The 18,833-nt window shown below is 31.4% G+C and overlaps 2 protein-coding genes across 3 annotated transcripts; both read left to right on the top strand.

Annotated features, from left to right (window-relative positions):
• The first annotated feature begins 547 nt into the window (after window positions 1-547).
• Window positions 548-16,100, top strand: LOC115886415 (neither inactivation nor afterpotential protein C-like). Of its 2 annotated transcripts, none has more exons than XM_030905546.1 (21): window positions 548-678; window positions 2,589-2,722; window positions 3,299-3,485; window positions 3,550-3,654; window positions 3,812-4,038; window positions 4,293-4,460; window positions 5,621-5,711; window positions 5,777-6,058; window positions 6,155-6,275; window positions 6,449-6,611; window positions 7,074-7,178; window positions 7,239-7,513; window positions 8,337-8,480; window positions 8,753-8,891; window positions 8,954-9,246; window positions 10,074-10,345; window positions 10,504-10,634; window positions 10,702-10,851; window positions 10,903-11,162; window positions 11,301-11,372; window positions 15,980-16,100. In XM_030905546.1, the coding sequence occupies exons 2-21, from the start codon at window positions 2,637-2,639 to the stop codon at window positions 16,021-16,023; spliced, it is 3,315 nt and encodes a 1,104-aa protein (XP_030761406.1). In that variant the 5' UTR covers window positions 548-678; window positions 2,589-2,636; the 3' UTR covers window positions 16,024-16,100. The 2 variants fall into 2 exon arrangements, with proteins under 2 accessions (XP_030761406.1, XP_030761405.1); XM_030905545.1 differs by having other exon boundaries at window positions 11,298-11,372.
• Window positions 16,024-18,833, top strand: LOC115886416 (neither inactivation nor afterpotential protein C-like). The gene is made up of 4 exons (XM_030905547.1): window positions 16,024-16,145; window positions 16,210-16,409; window positions 18,423-18,686; window positions 18,746-18,833. Exons 1-4 carry the CDS (start codon window positions 16,080-16,082, stop codon window positions 18,831-18,833), a joined length of 618 nt encoding a protein of 205 aa, XP_030761407.1. The 5' UTR covers window positions 16,024-16,079.

Here is an 18,833-nt window from a genome sequence, read left to right as displayed (position 1 = left end):
TTATTTCATATAGGAAGTGTCTCTTTTTTCTCTAACTCTAAAATTTTACATTCAAGCAATTATTTGAAATTTGTATTAATTAATAATAATGTACCTATAGCATATTTGATTTTTTTATACAGGGTGATTCAAACTTATTTTTAGAATTAAATAGTATTTAATCTTTTAAATGTTCTACAGGGTGAGTCTTAAATAAGTGCAATTGTTTTCAGTGCTAGTAGATCTCGATAAAAGAAACATAAATTCTCTTTACCGTTTTTTCAAAAAAGTCCAAAATAAACGAGTTATTTTACTTTGAAAGTTTACAAAAAAAATGTTTTTTGCTTAAATTTTTAGAACCGTTAGATCTTAAACTAAACTTTTCTGGAAATTAAACTAAATTTTTCTGGATTGAATTATATATTCACCTATAATTTACCTCCGTATTGATTATAGCACGAGGATTGTGTAAAATCCTGTTAGACGTTCTAATTCTATTAAGGGATTTAAAAAAAGTAACTGCGACTTGCCAGAGACCATTAAAAAACTATGTAGTAGCTTTAAAAAGGTTTGCAAAAATGTAACGTGTAATAAATTCGAGTTAATTTTGTGTGCTAATTAAAATGTGAACGTGTGTATATAATTTATAACTGTAATACTTATAATTTAGAGAGTGAAATAATTCTACGCAATTATAAGGTATTTTAGCATTCAATATATTTAATAATTTTTTTGTTAACAAGTAATATTTTTTTAATTAATTTCTTAATTTATTTGTTGTTTTGTATTAGTACTATTCACATGGAGCGGCACAGATGTTACGGTACTATATAATATACTATATAGATCATTAAATCTTGGTGCGATTCTAATCTCCTATGCCTCAACCTATCAGAAACTAAAGTTTTGTCATATAAAAGTACTATACAACCTTTTGTACTTAATAACACCACCATTATTGACGTCGTGGACTCTGTGAAATTAGCGAAGAAACTAAGCGCTGCTTGTTTTGCGTTAAGATCAGTTTTTAAGGAACTTAATTTATCAACCTCTAGAATAGCCTATTATGCCCTTTTTGAGTCACATCTTCGTTATGCCCTTCCATTCTGGGGTACTTGCTGCGAAACAAAATTTGATCGTATTTTCAAACTTCAAAAGAGAGCAGTTCGATATTTATTGGGACTGAACAGTAGAACTCACTGCTAGAATTTCTTTAAAAAATTTCAAAATACTGACTCTGCTTCCTTCTTTATTCATTTTTGAATCCGTTTGCTTAATCCGCAAGCACATATCTGTTATTCCCGAAAGGCCATCTCACAACTATCCACTTTTCGAACCTACAACCTTTAGATTGATAGAGCTGTACCTATACGCCACTGACCTTCGCAATTCTTTGCAAACCTTCGCAAATTCTTATGACACATTAAAAAAATCAAAGATTTTTTCAAATTAACAATCGGTGGCAAGCATTTAGTGTCACACAGAATCGTCCTTACATGAAGCAGTTTTAATAAATTCTCTCTAGTTTCGAGGAGATACAAGTGCTTCTAGGGGACATTCCTAGCGTTACGTAACGATATAAGCGCTCCATTTGCACCATGCTAATTTCCCTGATCGCACCGGTAATGGAAAAATCATGGCAATTATGCGCTAGCGAAACGATTTCCTAACTGACGCAAATCGAGGCAATTACTCAAAAGATGGCGCGCCAATTAGTCATTGCCATCTCGGTGTGATGAGAACTATGCGAAACGATGTGAAAGAAGCGCGGTTCAGAGTAGTAAAAACAGACGATGGCTATAATATCAGGGAGAAGTAATTAATCACGCATAGGGTTTCCAATTTTCGGGATCGGGATCTCGGTTTGAAATCCCGGGATAAGAACCTATAATCCCGGGATTCCGAAATCCTGGAATTGACTATCATAATGAGAAATTTAATTTAAGAAATACCACAAACTGGGGGAATACTTAATCAATAAAAATGCAGCTACATACAGGGTGGTCCGAATTGCATTCCCGAAAAAAAAATTGAAATAAAAATTAAATTTTTACACCCTGTATCTCCGAAACTAAGCATTTTAGGACATACATTTATACGAACTTTTTTACTTATTTTTATCTGTAGAATATGCTACCCAAGTTTACGGAATACAGTTCAGACCACCCTGTATATTAAAAAGAAAATAAGGAAAGAGCTTTATTAAAACAGAACAAAACAAAGTAACATTCATATTTAGTAAAAGTAAAAAAATACAATAATTCTTGTTGCAAAAAAAATGAAATAATATAGCAAACAGGGAAATATAACTTAAAGAAATTTAGATATTGACGTACAACTTAGTATAAATAAAATATGATCTTTGAAAGACTAAAGTATATAAATTCGAATCATTTTAGATTGGGCATTTAAATTTTTCGAGATTTTTGGGCTCCTGGGATTTAATATCGGGATTTCGGAGATAAACATACACCGGGATCCCGGGATTTTTACACTACAACACATTCATCTATAAATGTGTTTTAATCGTATAATTTATTTAATTCCGATTTGACATTATTTTCAATTTCATAAAAATTTGTTATTTGATAGTTATTTTAATATTTTAGAAACTTCAGTTATTTTGATTCGAAATTTTAAAGTTCAAATTTAAGAAAATGAAATCAAAGATGGCCGATGTTCCTGATCCGGGTTCCAGATACATCCTGCAAGATTTACTGGGCCAGGGAACATTTGGCAAAGTGTAAGTACAAAAAAATATAATTTGATTATACTTATTAAAGATTATCTAGTAATCAAATGGAGATCATACAATCATACAAAGAATGTTTGATCATAAAATTGGTTTATCACATTACTCATTTCATTGGTGTTTAATGATAAATAAATACCATAATATAGTATATTATTCAACGAGCATATAATGGTGGCTGTTATTATTTGGGGACTATAAAAAAATTATCCTATTATCCTATATATATATTATCCAGGACTATAAAAAAATTTTAGATAATATTAATATGTTTTTATTTTTAAAAAACAACTTTTGAAACCACCCATAGATGAATGCAAAAATAACATTGAAAACTTCAAATTTTTAAATCGAATTTTAGAGCAGAAAAATGAGGGAATTTTAACATTGTTTCTTCGTAATGGTGTAATTTCATAAACTCATGTATAATAATCAAATTATAGATGAGTCGTGGATAAAATTTATTGTATAACTTTAGGCATCAAATTTGGATGTAGGAAAAATAATAAATTATAATTTTTGTAATAATATCCTTCACCATTTTGTCAAAAACACAATTTTGTATAGTTACTCAGCTGTTGACAATGAATCGGATCAGAAAACAGTAGCTGTAAAAGTACAGAAATACAACAAAGTCACAAGAATGTTTATAGAAGAAGAATACGAAGTTCTGAAAACTCTGGAAAACCCACTACATTTTCCAACTTTTCATGGAGCCTATCAAAAGAATGGTGACATGTGGTTCATTCTAGATGTGAGTAACTTTACTAATGTCAACTAATGTCTAGTATTTAACAAAAATAATATTTTTATTGCAGAATTGTGATGGAGGCACTGCACTGAATTTAGTGTATAATTTGATAAAAAGGAACCGTAAACTGTCGGAAGAACATATAGCTTATATTTTGAAAGAAATTGTCAAGGTAAGAAACTTAACAAAAAATACTAGTAAATTACATTTTAATAAACATTTTGTTCGAAAAACAAATACGTTCCAAAAAATATAATAACATTCTCAGAAGTTTTAGAAAATTATTGTAAACATAACTGATAAATAACGAAACTCTACTAATGTTTTAGGCTGTGATATTCCTTCACGATAACAACATCATTCATCGAGATATCAAGGCTAGGAATATCATGTTCACTCGTGAAGGTGAGGTGAGACTGTGCGACTTCAATTTGGCGAAAAGACTCAACGAGAAAGACGACGTTTTAAGGGAATGCGTAGGTTCACCATACTGGATGGCTCCAGAAGTGGTAACAGCAAACATCAAGGAGGTTGATGGTGGATATTACGATAATCGGTGAGGCGATCACCAATAAATAATGGTGATACTGATTTTAGCGTCTTCTATGAAAATATATTGCTAATATAATTTATTGAGATGAAAAATTCTCAGAGAGTTTTTTTATTACAAAAAAGTTTAAAGGTTATTCGCCTTAAAAAAAATAATATTCTTAAAACTCCGTACTCACTGTGGTCTGATGCGGTTCGTATCGACGCATCAACGCATAGTTTGGATTGGTCTTAAGACTCTTAAGAAACATTTTTTTTTAGAGTTGATGTTTGGAGTTTAGGAATAACAGCCATCGAACTAGGTGAAGGAAAAACGCCTTTTTTGAACATGCATCCATCCAGAGCTTTGAATCAAATAATAAAGAATCCTCCACCATCTTTGGAAAAGATTTCCTATTGGGAAGAAGGTTTTTATGATTTCATTAACGAGTTAGTATTTTCAATATAGTTCTAATTTCTTAAATTTCTACATCGAGTTTGTTAAAAAAGAAATAATTTCCACAATTTTTTAACACAACCACAATTTTTTTTCAAAAAAAAAAAAAGATTGCCGTATTTCTGCGGCACTTATTTAAAAGACATCCAGTATACGGGGTGGTCCGAACTGTATTCCGGAAACTTCAACAGCATATTCAGCAGATAAAAATAAGTCAAATAGTTCCTGTAAATGTATGTCCTAAAATTCTTACTTTCGGAGATACAGGGCGTAGAAGTTTCATTTTTATTTCGATTTTTTCCAAATAATTTCTGCAGTAACGTCAATATTTGGATGAAAGTTGATGTCTGGGAGTTTTTTGACAGGATAAATTTGATTTTGATGTCAATATGACTCTTATTTGTACGGTGCGCCACGTACATGAGGTTTAACTGTTTTGGAGAGTAATAATTTTTCGTTCGTACCTGTATAAAACTACTGAGTCAAAAAATATACATTTCCGTGATCTTTTACGTAAAAAATGTCTCTTGGTAAAAATCACTACGAGCAACCGATCTCAAGATAGTTAGAATGGAAATAATCAATACGCGTCTTTAGTGACAAAAAATAAACATGTTGAGTAGATAGTTATTTGACTGAAATTATAAATTTGGTAGCTTTTTATTTTTTTAAATTAATCATAATTTTTTTTTTCGAAAAAATGATATTAAAACAATTTTTATTGTTGTCGATCCAATAATATATAATGTGTGTTTTTTTTAATTGGATTAGGATCGAAAGAAATCAACGGAAGTCCTTTGTTTTAAATTTGTCGACGTTTCGCAAAATTTATTTGCATCTTCAGGACACTACAAAGTTAAGAGAGCAAAATACAATAAAAAAAAAATTTCAAAAATTTAACAAACAACTTGTATATGTTACTCACATTTAAATCTTCTTAAAGGACTTTCTTAGTCATATCCATTAATACACGGATGGTATAGAGGGGAGTAAAAATGAAACTTCTACACCCTGTATCTCCGAAACTATAAGCATATATATTTAGGACATAAATTTTTACGAACTTTTTTACTTATTTTTATCTGCAGAATATGCTGCCGAAGTTTCCGGAATACAAGCCGGACCACCCTGTATAATACATACACAATTTTAGATGTCTTGTTAAAAACTTTGAGCACAGACCTTACATCATTGAGCTCATCGAACACCCATACTTACAGGCAGTTCCTGAACAAAACTATCACGTAAGTACTTTATTATTTTTATTATTTCCACTAATTATTTTTTTATTTATCTTATTTAATATTAGTTAGGACTCGAAATAAAGCAACTGATTGAAGATGTCAGAAATCAACACTGCAAAACGAATGATCCCGAGATAACTGTTTTGGGCAAATATATAAAAACATCAACTTCAAACGATTTAGAGGAAATTTTAGAAGAAGATTTGGCAGATCTGCTTATTATAAATGAAAAAACCGTTTTGAAGACTATGGAACGAAGATTTTTGAAAGACGAGATATATAGTTTTATTGGAGATATATTGATTTGTTTGAATCCCAACAAAAAAATAAATATATACGGAGATGAAGTATGATTATATTATATTTTTAAATAATTAAAAAAAAATTGAGTTACAGTGTTTGTATTGTTACAAAATTTCAGATTTATAATTTGATTTTTGTAGGTGCACAAGAAGTACTTGGGCAAGTCAACATCAGATAACGCTCCTCACATCTATGCGATTGCTGATTCAGCATATCAAAATGCTTTACATCATAACGTTCCACAGTATATTGTTTTTACAGGTAATAAGTTATCTTAGATATTTAAAACATATTTTACAAAGCAACCATAATGATCAATTGGGGATATGGACCAGGGTGATATTTTCATATTCAAAGTATTATACACCATTAAAAAAAATCTAAAAATTCTATTAAAAATGCTATTTTTGAAACTAAATTTTTTTTTATTTCAGGTGAGACAGGATCGGGAAAAACAACAAACTACCTTCATGCAATTGATCACTTGTTTTTTATTGGTCACCAAGATCCGATCAATATATTTCGAATAAAAAACGGTATAAAATTGATACATGCCTTGATACATGCCAGCACTCCATCAAACACTTACTCAACAAGGTAGGTATTTTTTTCTAAAAGAAACAACGTCATGGTAAGCTTAGAAATAACGTTTTAATTCGATTTGTATTTCCTCGATTCGTCGAAAGTCTTGACAGTTAAATCGATCCTTCATTTCATCATTTCATATCAACTTTATTTGTTGTTTTTTATACAACTAGTTACCCAACTATAGTTACATAGTATAGTAGCGTTTGCACGACTTGCGACCACATGTTTACTAAACGCAACGTTGGTTACAAAAAATAGTTAGCTCTGTACCTTAGGTATTAAAATAAATGTAAACGTTGTAGTAACGTTGTGCCGACGTTGAACTAGTACTACAACAAAGTAAAAGCTTCTGCGACGTCGAATAAACGTTGTCTTGTAACCTTTTTTGCTTAAGTGATCTTTAGGTGATTCGGTTTGTTTTCTTCTTATGTTTCCAACCACGATGCACCATCCTGTATACTAATTTTTTAGATCTGTCTTAAAAACTACAATATTTTATGGAAAAACTGGTAAATTGACAGCAGCAAGCTTCAAAGTACACTTCCTGGAAAAATGGAGAGTTTCCTCAGTCGATATGTAATCATTTTTAAATTAAAAAAATACTTAATTGCATTTCATTTTCGTAAAATATTCCAGGGATCATTCAAACTTTCATATATTGTACTACATCTATGATGGGTTGCGAAGTATCGACGCTACCGACAAATACAAACTGGACTCAGAAAGAAAATACAGGTATTTACGTATACCGGAGGACTCGAAAAAGAATCAGGACAGAAATAAGCCAAGGGACAACATCGATAAAAATGTTATTAAATACAAGAAGATATTTAGTTATTTGGAAGAGTTCGAATTTTCGGAAGAACAGATATTTACTGTTTTTACTATTGTTTCTGCTATTTTGAACTTAGGCAAGTTTAAAACTTATTAACAAAATATGACTAGTGGTAAAAAAGGCTGAATGAGTTTCAGAAAATATTTTTTTTTATTTAATAACGGCTCCTCCCTATATTTTTTTTTTAGATAAATAAACGAACTTTTGAATAATGGTACTAAATACTTGCTATTTCGAGTCAAATTTTCTTTAAGATCAGATCCATCACTCTCTACATAGATTGAAACTTAAAATGCTATTTTTTAAGTAAAAATGTCACAAGTATACATATTATGTTATTCTACAGGGTTGTTCAAACAAAATTTTTACTGCAATTTCATAAAATTGAAAATATTTCATAAACGGTAAGATTTAAGTGTGATAAACCTTAATCAAATTTACCTTTATTTCAATCGTAGAAACTAAAAATAGAATAATATACAGGTGTTTCATTTAAAAAAAATAACTATAATATTTTTTACTTATTTGGGACACCCTGTATCTTGTAAAAATATTTTTAAATTGTAGCTCTAATAGTCCTTCAACGAACCCGAAACTTACAATTTGTAAAAATCTAATCGTTTAGCTACAATACTCCGTGTCGTATGTGGTGAACAACCCTGTATTTAAAATAATATACCTTTCTATCAGTTAAAGTAAAAAGGTAAAATTTAAAAATCAGAAGTTGTAGTCATTTCCGGTGAAACAGGAAGTGACCGGAAATAATTGAAAACGTCAATCAATCCTGATTTATGTCATAGAATAAAATACCAAATCTCGCTTTTTTTGCGTGAAAAAATAAAGAAGTTATAGGAGTGAGCCACTTTTATAGAACACCCGGTATAGTATTTTGTGTCTAGGTGAAATACGTTTTCAAGAAGACTCTGAAGACTCATCGTCCATCGTAGAGAACAGAGAATACGTTGAAAAATTTGCAGACTTGATGGAAATTGACGAGAAAAAACTTAGATGGGCTATGACCAATTACTGTCTTGTTAAAAGAGGTAAAAAATCATACCAAAGAATAATCTACTTTTAGAGCAATTAAATAATAAAAACACAGAACCTTTCCGATACGAATTCGTCGTACATACGAAGAAAGATACCCAATTCTTTGTTTATATAATCATATTTCTAACACTTCGATTTCTAGGCTGTTGGTTTTCCTAGATATGTGGCCAAGTATCTTAATAAAAACAGTGTTCTCATAACTTTTTGTAGAGGAAGAATTATGTTACGAGACTTCGCACTTTTTCTATCTTGTTTTCTCTTTTAGGAAGTATTATCAGAAAGAAAACCACCGCAGACGAAGCAAGAGATATCAGGGATGTTCTGGCCAATAATCTTTACAGTAGATTTGTTGATTATATCGTCGAAGTGATCAATGACAAACTAGAAATGGGAAAAGCTATATTGTATGACTTTAAAAAACTTAAAAAAGCAAAAACCGGTATATTTATTTTGTTTTATTTTCTAGTGGTGATAAATACATTATCAAACTGCTAGACTTCTTTGGGTTCGAATGCTTCAAACAAAACCATTTGCCTCAATTTTTCGTGAATTGTTTCAATGAACAACTTCAGTTTCATTATCTTCAAAGAGTCTTTGCCTGGGAACTACAAGATGTTAAGATGGAAGACGTAGAGTATGAGCCGATCAGCTACTTTGATAATAAAGATACGTTGAATCAGTTGCTGAGTAAACCGTATGGTTTGCTGAGTATTATTGATGATGCTTCGAAGAAGAATTTGGATGGAAGATATGTTATGGGTAAGAGAATTTGAGTATAATTTGGGAACTTTTACTAATAAACGTTCCTGGAATATAGGTGGAAAATTTGGAAATTTTTTATTATACCAATAAGTGCAAATATTTTCAAGGCTGGTAGATCTTGATAAAGGAAATATATATTCTCTTAATCGTTTTTCAAATATGTCCAAAATAACCGAGTTACTTTATTGTAAAAATTTAAAATAAAATTTGCTTAAATTTTGAGAACCACCGGATCTTTTCTGTTTTTTTTTTCTCGTAAATTTAATCTATTACTTATGTTGCCATATTATCAAGACATTATGTATTTTAACTAAAAATTTGATGAAATGAATTCTGAATGAAAAATTTAAGGAATGAGAACATATCAAAAAACTTAGAGGGAGCTAATAATTGAGGGTTTAATATGTCCGACTAAATTTCCGGTTTATCAGTGCCATTCTAACTTTATTTATAAAATATTATGTAAATATGGGTTTTGTATTAAAAATAAGAAAGCTGATGTTATTTACTCTTCCGTGACATACCCTGTATAAACAGTTTTTGTTTTGGTTTGGTTTGGATGCGCAATAATTAAAAATACCAACCGACTTTTTGAACGAAACGTTTTTTCAAAAACACCTTTATTAATTTGATATCGATTTTTTTTTCAATTTGGCTAATATACCCTATATGCCTACAAATTACACATCATAACCAGCCATGACGACTACTGTTAAACAAAATCCAACCAACAGAAATGTCACTTGTTGACAATTGTAAACAATCATGTCATATTGATCTAAATAATTTAAATAAAGATTCTTATTCTTTTCATTATATTTTAGAAAATATACAGAGCCAAGAATTTACAAGAGTTCAACTTTCAAACAGTAAAGAATTTTCGGTAGCTCATTATACAGGAACAGTATCTTATTCTGCCAAGGAAGTTGCCGATAAAAACCGAGATTTTTTGCCGCCTGAAGTTATCGAAACTATGAGAGAGTCTGAGAATTCAATTATCAAAACTTTGTTTTCGAACAAACTAAACAAGACTGGAAACTTGATTTTGAGTTTCAAGAAAGCCACAAGAACTAAATCCAAACAAGAAGCTAGAAAGGTAAGAATTTTTTTAAAATATTTTTCTTAGTTTAATAAATTTCATGTTTTTTTTTGATACTGCATAAAATGTAATGAAATAAAAACGTCACAAGTGTTTGATATGTTTTCTTGTACGTTACTTTATGGTATTATTTTTCTAATATTATTTTGTTCCAGATAACTCGTTCTAATCAATTTTCCCAAACTAAAAACATGAGAACTTCTGGATCAGTCTTTAGATATCTGTGTCTGGATTTGTTAAAAGAACTATCAGTTGGAGACAGTTCTGGAGGAACACATTTTGTAAGGTAAATCTCTCCCATTTTATTCCGTTTTTCATGTAATAAAATGAAAATTGGAAAATTATTTTTTTAGATGTATTAAATCGGATCTTAAAGGAAATCCAGACAGTTTTCACACTGAGTTGGTACGACAGCAAGTCAAAGCTTTGGCAGTCAAAGAAACAGCTAGAATAAGACAGTCTGGCTATCCTCAACGTATAATTTTTTCAGAGTTCTTGAGAAGGTACTAACTTGAAATGAATGTACTAATTTAGTAAAAAAATCTTTATTTCAGGTACCAGTTTTTGGCTTTTGAATTTGATGAAAATGTGGATGTCACCAAAGAAAACTGTCGATTATTGTTGATCAGGCTCAAGATGGAAGATTGGGCGATGGGAAAATCGAAGGTTTTCTTGAAGTACTACAACGAGGAATATTTAACTCGGTTGTACGAAACCCAAGTAAAGAAAATTGTTAAAATTCAAAGCATTTTCAGAGGATTCTTAACCAAATGTCGACTAGCCAAGAAAGCAAAGGAACGAAGGAAATCATGCGGTAAGTTGTATTTGATACAAAAAATATATATTTATAGAGACTTCTGAACTTTAAATATTTTTCTCTTGGTAACAAAGTTTTTTTAATGACATTTAAAAGTATATAGCGATGAAACAATATTAATTTTGATTTTAGTAGTTGAGGAGATTCAAAGAAGAAGACGCAGTAACAGTTTAACTCAAGAAGAAGCAGCTGAAATTATCCAGAAAGGTAAAATTATTGTATTTATTCTTCTAAACCTGTCCATCTACGGTCAAATTTTCAATTTTTTTTGCTTTGGATTTGTACAATATCATCGAAAAAAAAAAGGCGTCAGCGATGTGATTTTATATGTAAAATTATATGGGAAATCGATCGTCATTTACAAGCTAACTGGACGCCGTTTTTTACGATCATACGGTATAACAACAGTTCACACCAAATAAACTTTTAGTCACGTGATTAAGTTTGACCGGCACAGCGTTGTCCACTTTTATATATTTTTTTTTAATCAAAATATTTTAGGAAAGAAAAATAAATTAATTATAAATATACACTTGCGTGCATAGAAATCGGCCCAAGGCAAAATTTTAAAGTTAATTATGTATTTTTTAGAATCTATTTGTCAGATTAAGAAAAAATACATGCTGTTTGAAAGACAATTTCATATTCTTTGAAAAGTGTTTAGAGATATTAATTTGTATTTTGGTTTCTTTGAATTAAAATTATTAAATTACTGCATGAAACAAATTATCGTTTTTTATTACTAAGAGGTATGTTATTTATTTATTTATTGACAATTAATTAAACTAAATTTTCAATAATGGGTATGACCTCCTCTAACAACATCTCTCATACGATTTGGCATAGATTCGATCAAATTTGATATTGTTTCTTGCGGGATGTTAAGCCACTCTTCCTCTACTGCAACAATGAGCTCTGGGATAGAAGTTGGGGCTCTTCGTCTAGTACGAATTCTTCGTTTTAGCTCATCCCATAAATGTTCTATCGGATTTAAGTCTGGACTGCACGCTGGCCATTCCATAACCCGAAATCCGACTTCTGAAATGTAATCGTGTAAGTCGTGTAAATTTTGTGAATGCAAATAATAATACATCACTATTAGTAGATATTGAATGTTTTTTGTTAAATTAGATCGATTTTCAAACCCCAAAATTTAAAATATATTTTACATTTTACCCATTGTCTTATGTACCTATTCATTATTTGTATATTGTAAAACATTTGATGCATTTGTATGGTTCATAGTTTATTTGCCAAAGTATTTATTACTATATATTATGTATAGTTCATGTAAACTATATCATTTTTAAAATACAAACCAAAAATACGAGGAATAATTATGTTTTCCGTGTATTCTACAACATATTTATTAATCCGTGGTATCTAACTAGCGTGACGTCATAAATCTCGCTCCAAGGCTGTTCTATTAGAGACGGTATTGGTTTGATATTTAGAAATGTCAAAGGCTGATGACATTTTACTTTTGTCAATTATGACATTTCGCGTTGATTTTTGCAAGAAGAGGAAGAACTGTCACTTGTTTTATAATTTTCCTTTTCTATTTCACGAAAGTAAAAAGAGTTACCTATCTGATTCGTTCAGGCACTCATTTTAAAGAATATCAATAACTTTTTGGACAAAGGGCTTTTATATTTGCCATGTTGGTAAAAAATAACGGTCAAAATTCAAAGTTATTCATTTTATAGACTATACTAATTTATTACACCCTGTACAGGGTGTCCCATCTTCGTGTCATATTTTATGGGGTTTCTAGTTTATGAGTAGAGATACAAAGATGCAGATTTCACGGGGGTCGAAAATTGCAACATTTTCAAATTTGCCCTATACAGGGTGTCCCAGAAATAAGTGCAAATATTATTGTTTCTTGCGGGATGTTAAGCCACTCTTCCTCTACTGCAACAATGAGCTCTGGGATAGAAGTTGGGGCTCTTCGTCTAGTACGAATTCTTCGTTTTAGCTCATCCCATAAATGTTCTATCGGATTTAAGTCTGGACTGCACGCTGGCCATTCCATAACCCGAAATCCGACTTCTGAAATGTAATCGTGTACGATTCTTGATGTGTGTGCCTGCGCATTGGCATGCATAAAAGTGAATTCGTTTCCAATGTAGTCGACGTAAGGTACCACATGAATTGCTAAAATCTCCTCAATATCCCTAGCACCAGTTAAACCTCCTCTCCCGTGCCGACGCGACGGTCGCCCCAACGGATGAAAACTGGGTCGGTTCGCGCAGTCATAGAAATTGCGTCCCAGATCATGCAGGAACCACCTCCATAAGCAATCCGCTCCTCAATGCAGCATTCTGCGAATCGCTCACCTGGCCTCCGGTACACTTTTCTTCTTTGGTCGCTACCATAGAGGCATATCCTGGTCTCATCTGAGAATAAAACAGATTCCCATTGTTCTAGTGTCTAATTCAGATGTTCCAGTGCAAAACGCAGGATGAGCTGGGGTAAGTTTTGGACCAATTGCGGGTGTTTTGGGGGTCATGTTACTTTCCTTCAATCTTCGTGTTACTGTCCACTGACTAATAGTCACTCCTCGTGTTTCACGGGGCTGTTGTTGCACCTGAATAGCATTAAGACGCCGATTTCTTAACATTGTTGACACAATAAAGCGGTCATCACGATCCGTTGTATATCTCTTTCTACCAGTTCCAGGGCGACTACGAAAGGATCGAGTCTCCTCATATCGTTCACACTAGAGATGGGCGGTTATTGGTAAAAAACCGGTTATAGGTTAACCGGAATTATCTTTAAAAAATAATAACTTGACAAAATTAACCGACACAAATTAACCGGTTATTCAAATAACCTAACCTAGCAAAACTAAATATTTAGTTTTCCTATAGGTTTACTTACCTCTACACTTCATAGGTCTACTTCAAATTTAGATAATAAACTTAGTTAAATCGCATGATTAAATAGAGATTGTAGCAATGTAAGTATGTATATGTACAAAATGAATTTAAATAAAAATGCTAACCTCACTTTTTGAGTAGACATGGATATGATATTAAAACTAGTAATTACTTAACGTTCAAATAAACCACACAACTCACAAGTTCTACAATCTACAACCAAGTTATTTTAATCAAATACCAAAGAAAAATAAGGAGACTGAATGAATAGATAATGAAAGATTATCTTCATTCATTACTTGAACTTCAATTTTGTATTCTTTAGTCTAAGCTTCAAGAGAGACTTCAAACTACAAATAAAATATATTTACGGTGAAACGTGGGTGAAACTGGGCGAAACCATGGAAAACTTTTGAAGAACCGTTGAAAATCCGTTAAAGTCGGTAAAAATTTAAATATAGAATTTAGAGAATCTATTTGAAGTTAGGTTCGTATCACTTGCCTAGCTGGTGGCTAGTAGTAGTCTATGCCATTAGTACTTTGTTTTACGGCCTGACCTGTCAGGGCCATTCGGCCGTTGTTTTGATTATTATCATCAGGGTTCGCCTGATGCCTGATTTAATTTTGACATTTGATGTTTGATGACATATATTTTCGTTTTGGGAGCGGGAGCGGGATCTCCCGTTATCGTCGTAATATCTGGAAGATCCGTGCCGTTCGCTTCTTCGAAATTTACCATTCAAACAGCTAATATTTAATTGTTACTTGTTTTAAATAAGTACGATTTTTTAAAAAATAACCGGCTATAGGTTATTGAACGTAATGCATGGTTATTAGGTTAACTGGTGAAAAAAAAACTACCTTTAAATAACCGGTTATTTTAGAGGAAAATACCGGTTATTCAAAAAACCGGTTACTTTTGCCCATCTCTAGTTCACACACTCTTCGAACCGCTCCGCGTGTCATATGTAGTTGCCGAGCTACAGTTCTCTGTTTAAGTCTATTTTCGATTAAAGCGAATACTTGGGCGGCTTTTTCCGGTGATGTATGCATTAAATTGAAACACTAATCAAACAATGAAACACAACTAATCAAACAATGAAACACAACTAATCAAAGAATAAAAGAACAATGTGAAAATTTCGATTACAAAGGCAGTAATTGCAATATTTGACAAGTTTGTTATTCTTATTATCACCACAACACAAATACCTTTTATTTGTTGACCCGTTGGTACGCATATAAACGATAAGTACCCTGAATAAATTTATGCTCATATTAAAGCATGTTAAATTGTCTTTGAAACAGCTCATATTTTTTACTTACCATGATAAATAGATTCTAAAAGACACAGTTAAAACCAAAAGTTCACAGTGGGCCGATTTTTATGCACGTAAGTTTATAAACAGATTATTTACATCAACAAAACTCACCTTCTTAATAGCACTTAAGGGACATAAAGGGCCATTACTTCCGCTTTCCCGTTCAAAATATTCTAATAAAGTTGCAATGATTTTTTTACGGCTATTAAGCTATCTTGTACATTTCACACTAAAAGAGGTTCTAAAAAGAACATTGTTCGACTGCAAGGTCTGTCAGTAAAATTTTTTAATCTTAAAATATCACAACACACTTCATTTAAACCAAACACACGTAATACAAAACTAAAGTGTCAAAACGAATGTCAATGTCAGAAAATAAATAAATAAATACGGCAACTTGACAGTTTTTACAGCAGAGCTACCACCTGAATCTCCAGCATGAAATTTAAATTCCAGTTAGTCAGCACGGCGCCGAATGTGTCCATGGTTGGCAACAATGAATTTAAAAATCGTGCTCTGGGTCCTTAATTTTTATAAAAAAAATATTTTCTGAAGGTGGACAGGTTCAATTTGTTGTTTTTTTTACGGATAGAAATATTTTAGCGTACAGGAGGAATACAAGGCGACGGTTATCTGAAGCCTACCCAGCACTAACAGAAAAAGATGCCCAGTTTGTAGCTCCATTCGCTAAAAAATGGAAAAACAAAAGTATGTTTTACGTTTTGTTGCAGTATAGAGGCGCTAAGCTAAGAGATTTTTATAATTTTTCCCAACAGGTAAATTTCTTTGATTAGAATCATTAACTTGATTTAATTTTATCTTATTAATGACATGTTCTAGGTTCATTTATATAACCAAAATGCTTTTTATCAATGTAGGAAGATCCAAGACCCGGTAGATTTAAAAACTATAGACAATAAGGCCCAAGAGTCAACTTGGTTTAGCGATAGTAAGCCCACTGTTGTTAAAATAAGTTTTAGATTAGATGAAATTCCATTTTTCGATACATCGTCCATGTGCGATCCTTTGACAAACATTCGGTAAGTAAAAAAACATTCTAATGAAAACCCTCCAATTTGGGACACCCTGTACATGACCTAATTTTAATTGAATTAAAGCAGTCGTGCTACATAAATCAAGCCCAATTAAATTTGGGACAAATATGGTCCTTACAATGAGATTTTTAGATAAAAATAATAATTAAATATATTTAAATATCTGAACTTTATTATATTATAATAATATTTAATATAGTCTGTAAAACGAATAACTTTGAATTTGACAGTTCCCGCGGGCTTTTCTAGTGTTAGTTTTATTAGGTTAGCAACTTGCGGGCCATGCTGATGCAATGCCGTCTCTAATAGAACAGCCTCGGAGCGAGATTTCTGACGTCACGCTAGTTAGATACTACGGATTAATTATGTTGTAGAATACACGGAAAACATTCCTCGTATATGTAATTTTTGGATTATATTCGACACATTTACATTCGACATTTTTTCATATGACACAGCACTGATGAAGGCTATAAACGTTAGCTGTAACGTTTTTTTAAACCAAAAAATAATGAAAACCAAATGCAAACTTAATCAGCGTTTTCCCGAACCTAAATCCCAAAAATCAAAAATTTTAGAAAATTTTACATATAAAATGACAGCGATCTTCATTTCATAGCCATCGCTGATGCCTTTTTTTCTATGATATTGTATTATTTGCAAATATAATTTTTCGCACATTGATGCTTGCAAAATATACATATAAATTTTGTGAATGCAAATAATAATACATCACTATTAGTAGATATTGAATGTTTTTTGTTAAATTAGATCGATATTCAAAGCCCAAAATTTAAAATATATTTTACATTTTACCCATTATCTTATGTACCTATTCATTATTTGTATATTGTAAAACATTTGATGCATTTGTATGGTTCATAGTTTATTTGCCAAAGTATTTATTACTATATATTATGTATAGTTCATGTAAACTATATCATTTTTAAAATACAAACCAAAAATACGAGGAATAATTATGTTTTCCGTGTATTCTACAACATATTTATTAATCCGTGGTATCTAACTAGCGTGACGTCATAAATCTCGCTCCAAGGCTGTTCTATTAGAGACGGTTTATATTTAGAAATGTCAAAGGCTGATGACATTTTACTTTTGTCAATTATGACATTTCGCGTTGATTTTTGCAAGAAGAGGAAGAACTGTCACTTGTTTTATAATTTTCCTTTTCTATTTCACGAAAGTAAAAAGAGTTACCTATCTGATTCGTTCAGGCACTCATTTTAAAGAATATCAATAACTTTTTGGACAAAGGGCTTTTATATTTGCCATGTTGGTAAAAAATAACGGTCAAAATTCAAAGTTATTCATTTTGTAGACTATATTAATTTATTACACCCTGTACAGGGTGTCCCATCTTCGTGTCATATTTTATGGGGTTTCTAGTTTATGAGTAGAGATACAAAGATGCAGTTTTCACGGGGGTGGAAAATTGCAACATTTTCAAATTTGCCCTATACAGGGTGTCCCAGAAATAAGTGCAAATATTTTAAGGGGTGGTAGATCTCGATAAAAGAAACATATTTTCTCTTTATCGTTTTTCAAATAAGGCCAAAATAACGGAGTTATTTTACTTTGAAAATTTCCGAAAAAAATGATTTTTTGCTAAAATTTTGAGAACCACTGGATCTTTTCTGGATTTTCTTTCTTGTAAATTTAATCTAATACCTATGTTGCCATATTATCAAGAAATTATGGTTTTTAACTAAAAACTAAAAAAATTTTCAAAATTTTTTTCAAAAAATTTTGAATTTTCAATTTTTTTTTTCGCGAAAAAACCCTTATAGGCGTGTTTCTGGGGTTGAACTATATTACCAGTTAAAATATTTGCACTTATTTCTGGGACACAGAAACACAGTGATGTGAAAACCGCATCTTTGTATATCTAGGTACTCATAAACGAGAAACCCTGTAAAACACACTAAAATGGGACACTCTGTATGAAGGAAAAAATCAAAGACGAAATATGATTTTTAGTGGTAATTCTGAAACCGAATCTTGGGACAGCCCGTACAAATGGAGAACAGAAAAATCAGGACAAACCAACATAAATTCCGAATCTAATAAAAATAACGATGATAAACTGACCTCACTTCCTTACGTAAGAGATCCAGGAAAATCTTTGGCTGTCATGGATAAAGAACCCTGCAACGACAGTGATACCGATCAAGGAATTTATTCAAAAAACTTTAAAACTCAGAAACAAAATGTTTCTGCTGGGAAAACTAATGAAAAATTTAGGTAAAACTAATTGATTTTAATGGAAAAAGGTAGGTTTTTAACTTCCAAGATGATTTTAGAGTTGATGAGAATGGGTTTGCTAAAAATTCAACCCCTGCAAACAAGGAATTCGAGTATATTAAGTCTGTACCAGTGGGTTCTGGTTAA

This window comes from Sitophilus oryzae, unplaced genomic scaffold (genome assembly GCF_002938485.1).
Source record: "Sitophilus oryzae breed Bouriz unplaced genomic scaffold, Soryzae_2.0 scaffold_488_pilon_pilon, whole genome shotgun sequence".
NCBI classification, from domain to species: Eukaryota; Metazoa; Arthropoda; class Insecta; order Coleoptera; family Curculionidae; genus Sitophilus; species Sitophilus oryzae.
The sequence above is the reverse complement of the archived record's forward strand: the minus strand, read 5'-3'. Positions and strand labels throughout refer to the sequence as shown.

What these genes read in the sequence shown, in the direction of transcription:
- LOC115886415 (XM_030905545.1), top strand. Translation starts at nt 2,637, where the DNA reads ATGAAATCAAAGATGGCCGATGTTCCTGATCCGGGTTCCAGATACATC. An exon ending in TTCCTGAACAAAACTATCAC is followed by an intron (nt 5,712 to 5,776) that starts GTAAGTACTTTA and finishes ATTTAATATTAG; the next exon opens with TTAGGACTCGAAATAAAGCA. An exon ending in TTCTGCTATTTTGAACTTAG is followed by an intron (nt 7,514 to 8,336) that starts GCAAGTTTAAAA and finishes TTTTGTGTCTAG; the next exon opens with GTGAAATACGTTTTCAAGAA.
- LOC115886416 (XM_030905547.1), top strand. Translation starts at nt 16,080, where the DNA reads ATGTTTTACGTTTTGTTGCAGTATAGAGGCGCTAAGCTAAGAGATTTT. An exon ending in TTTATAATTTTTCCCAACAG is followed by an intron (nt 16,146 to 16,209) that starts GTAAATTTCTTT and finishes GACATGTTCTAG; the next exon opens with GTTCATTTATATAACCAAAA. An exon ending in AAAACTAATGAAAAATTTAG is followed by an intron (nt 18,687 to 18,745) that starts GTAAAACTAATT and finishes AGATGATTTTAG; the next exon opens with AGTTGATGAGAATGGGTTTG.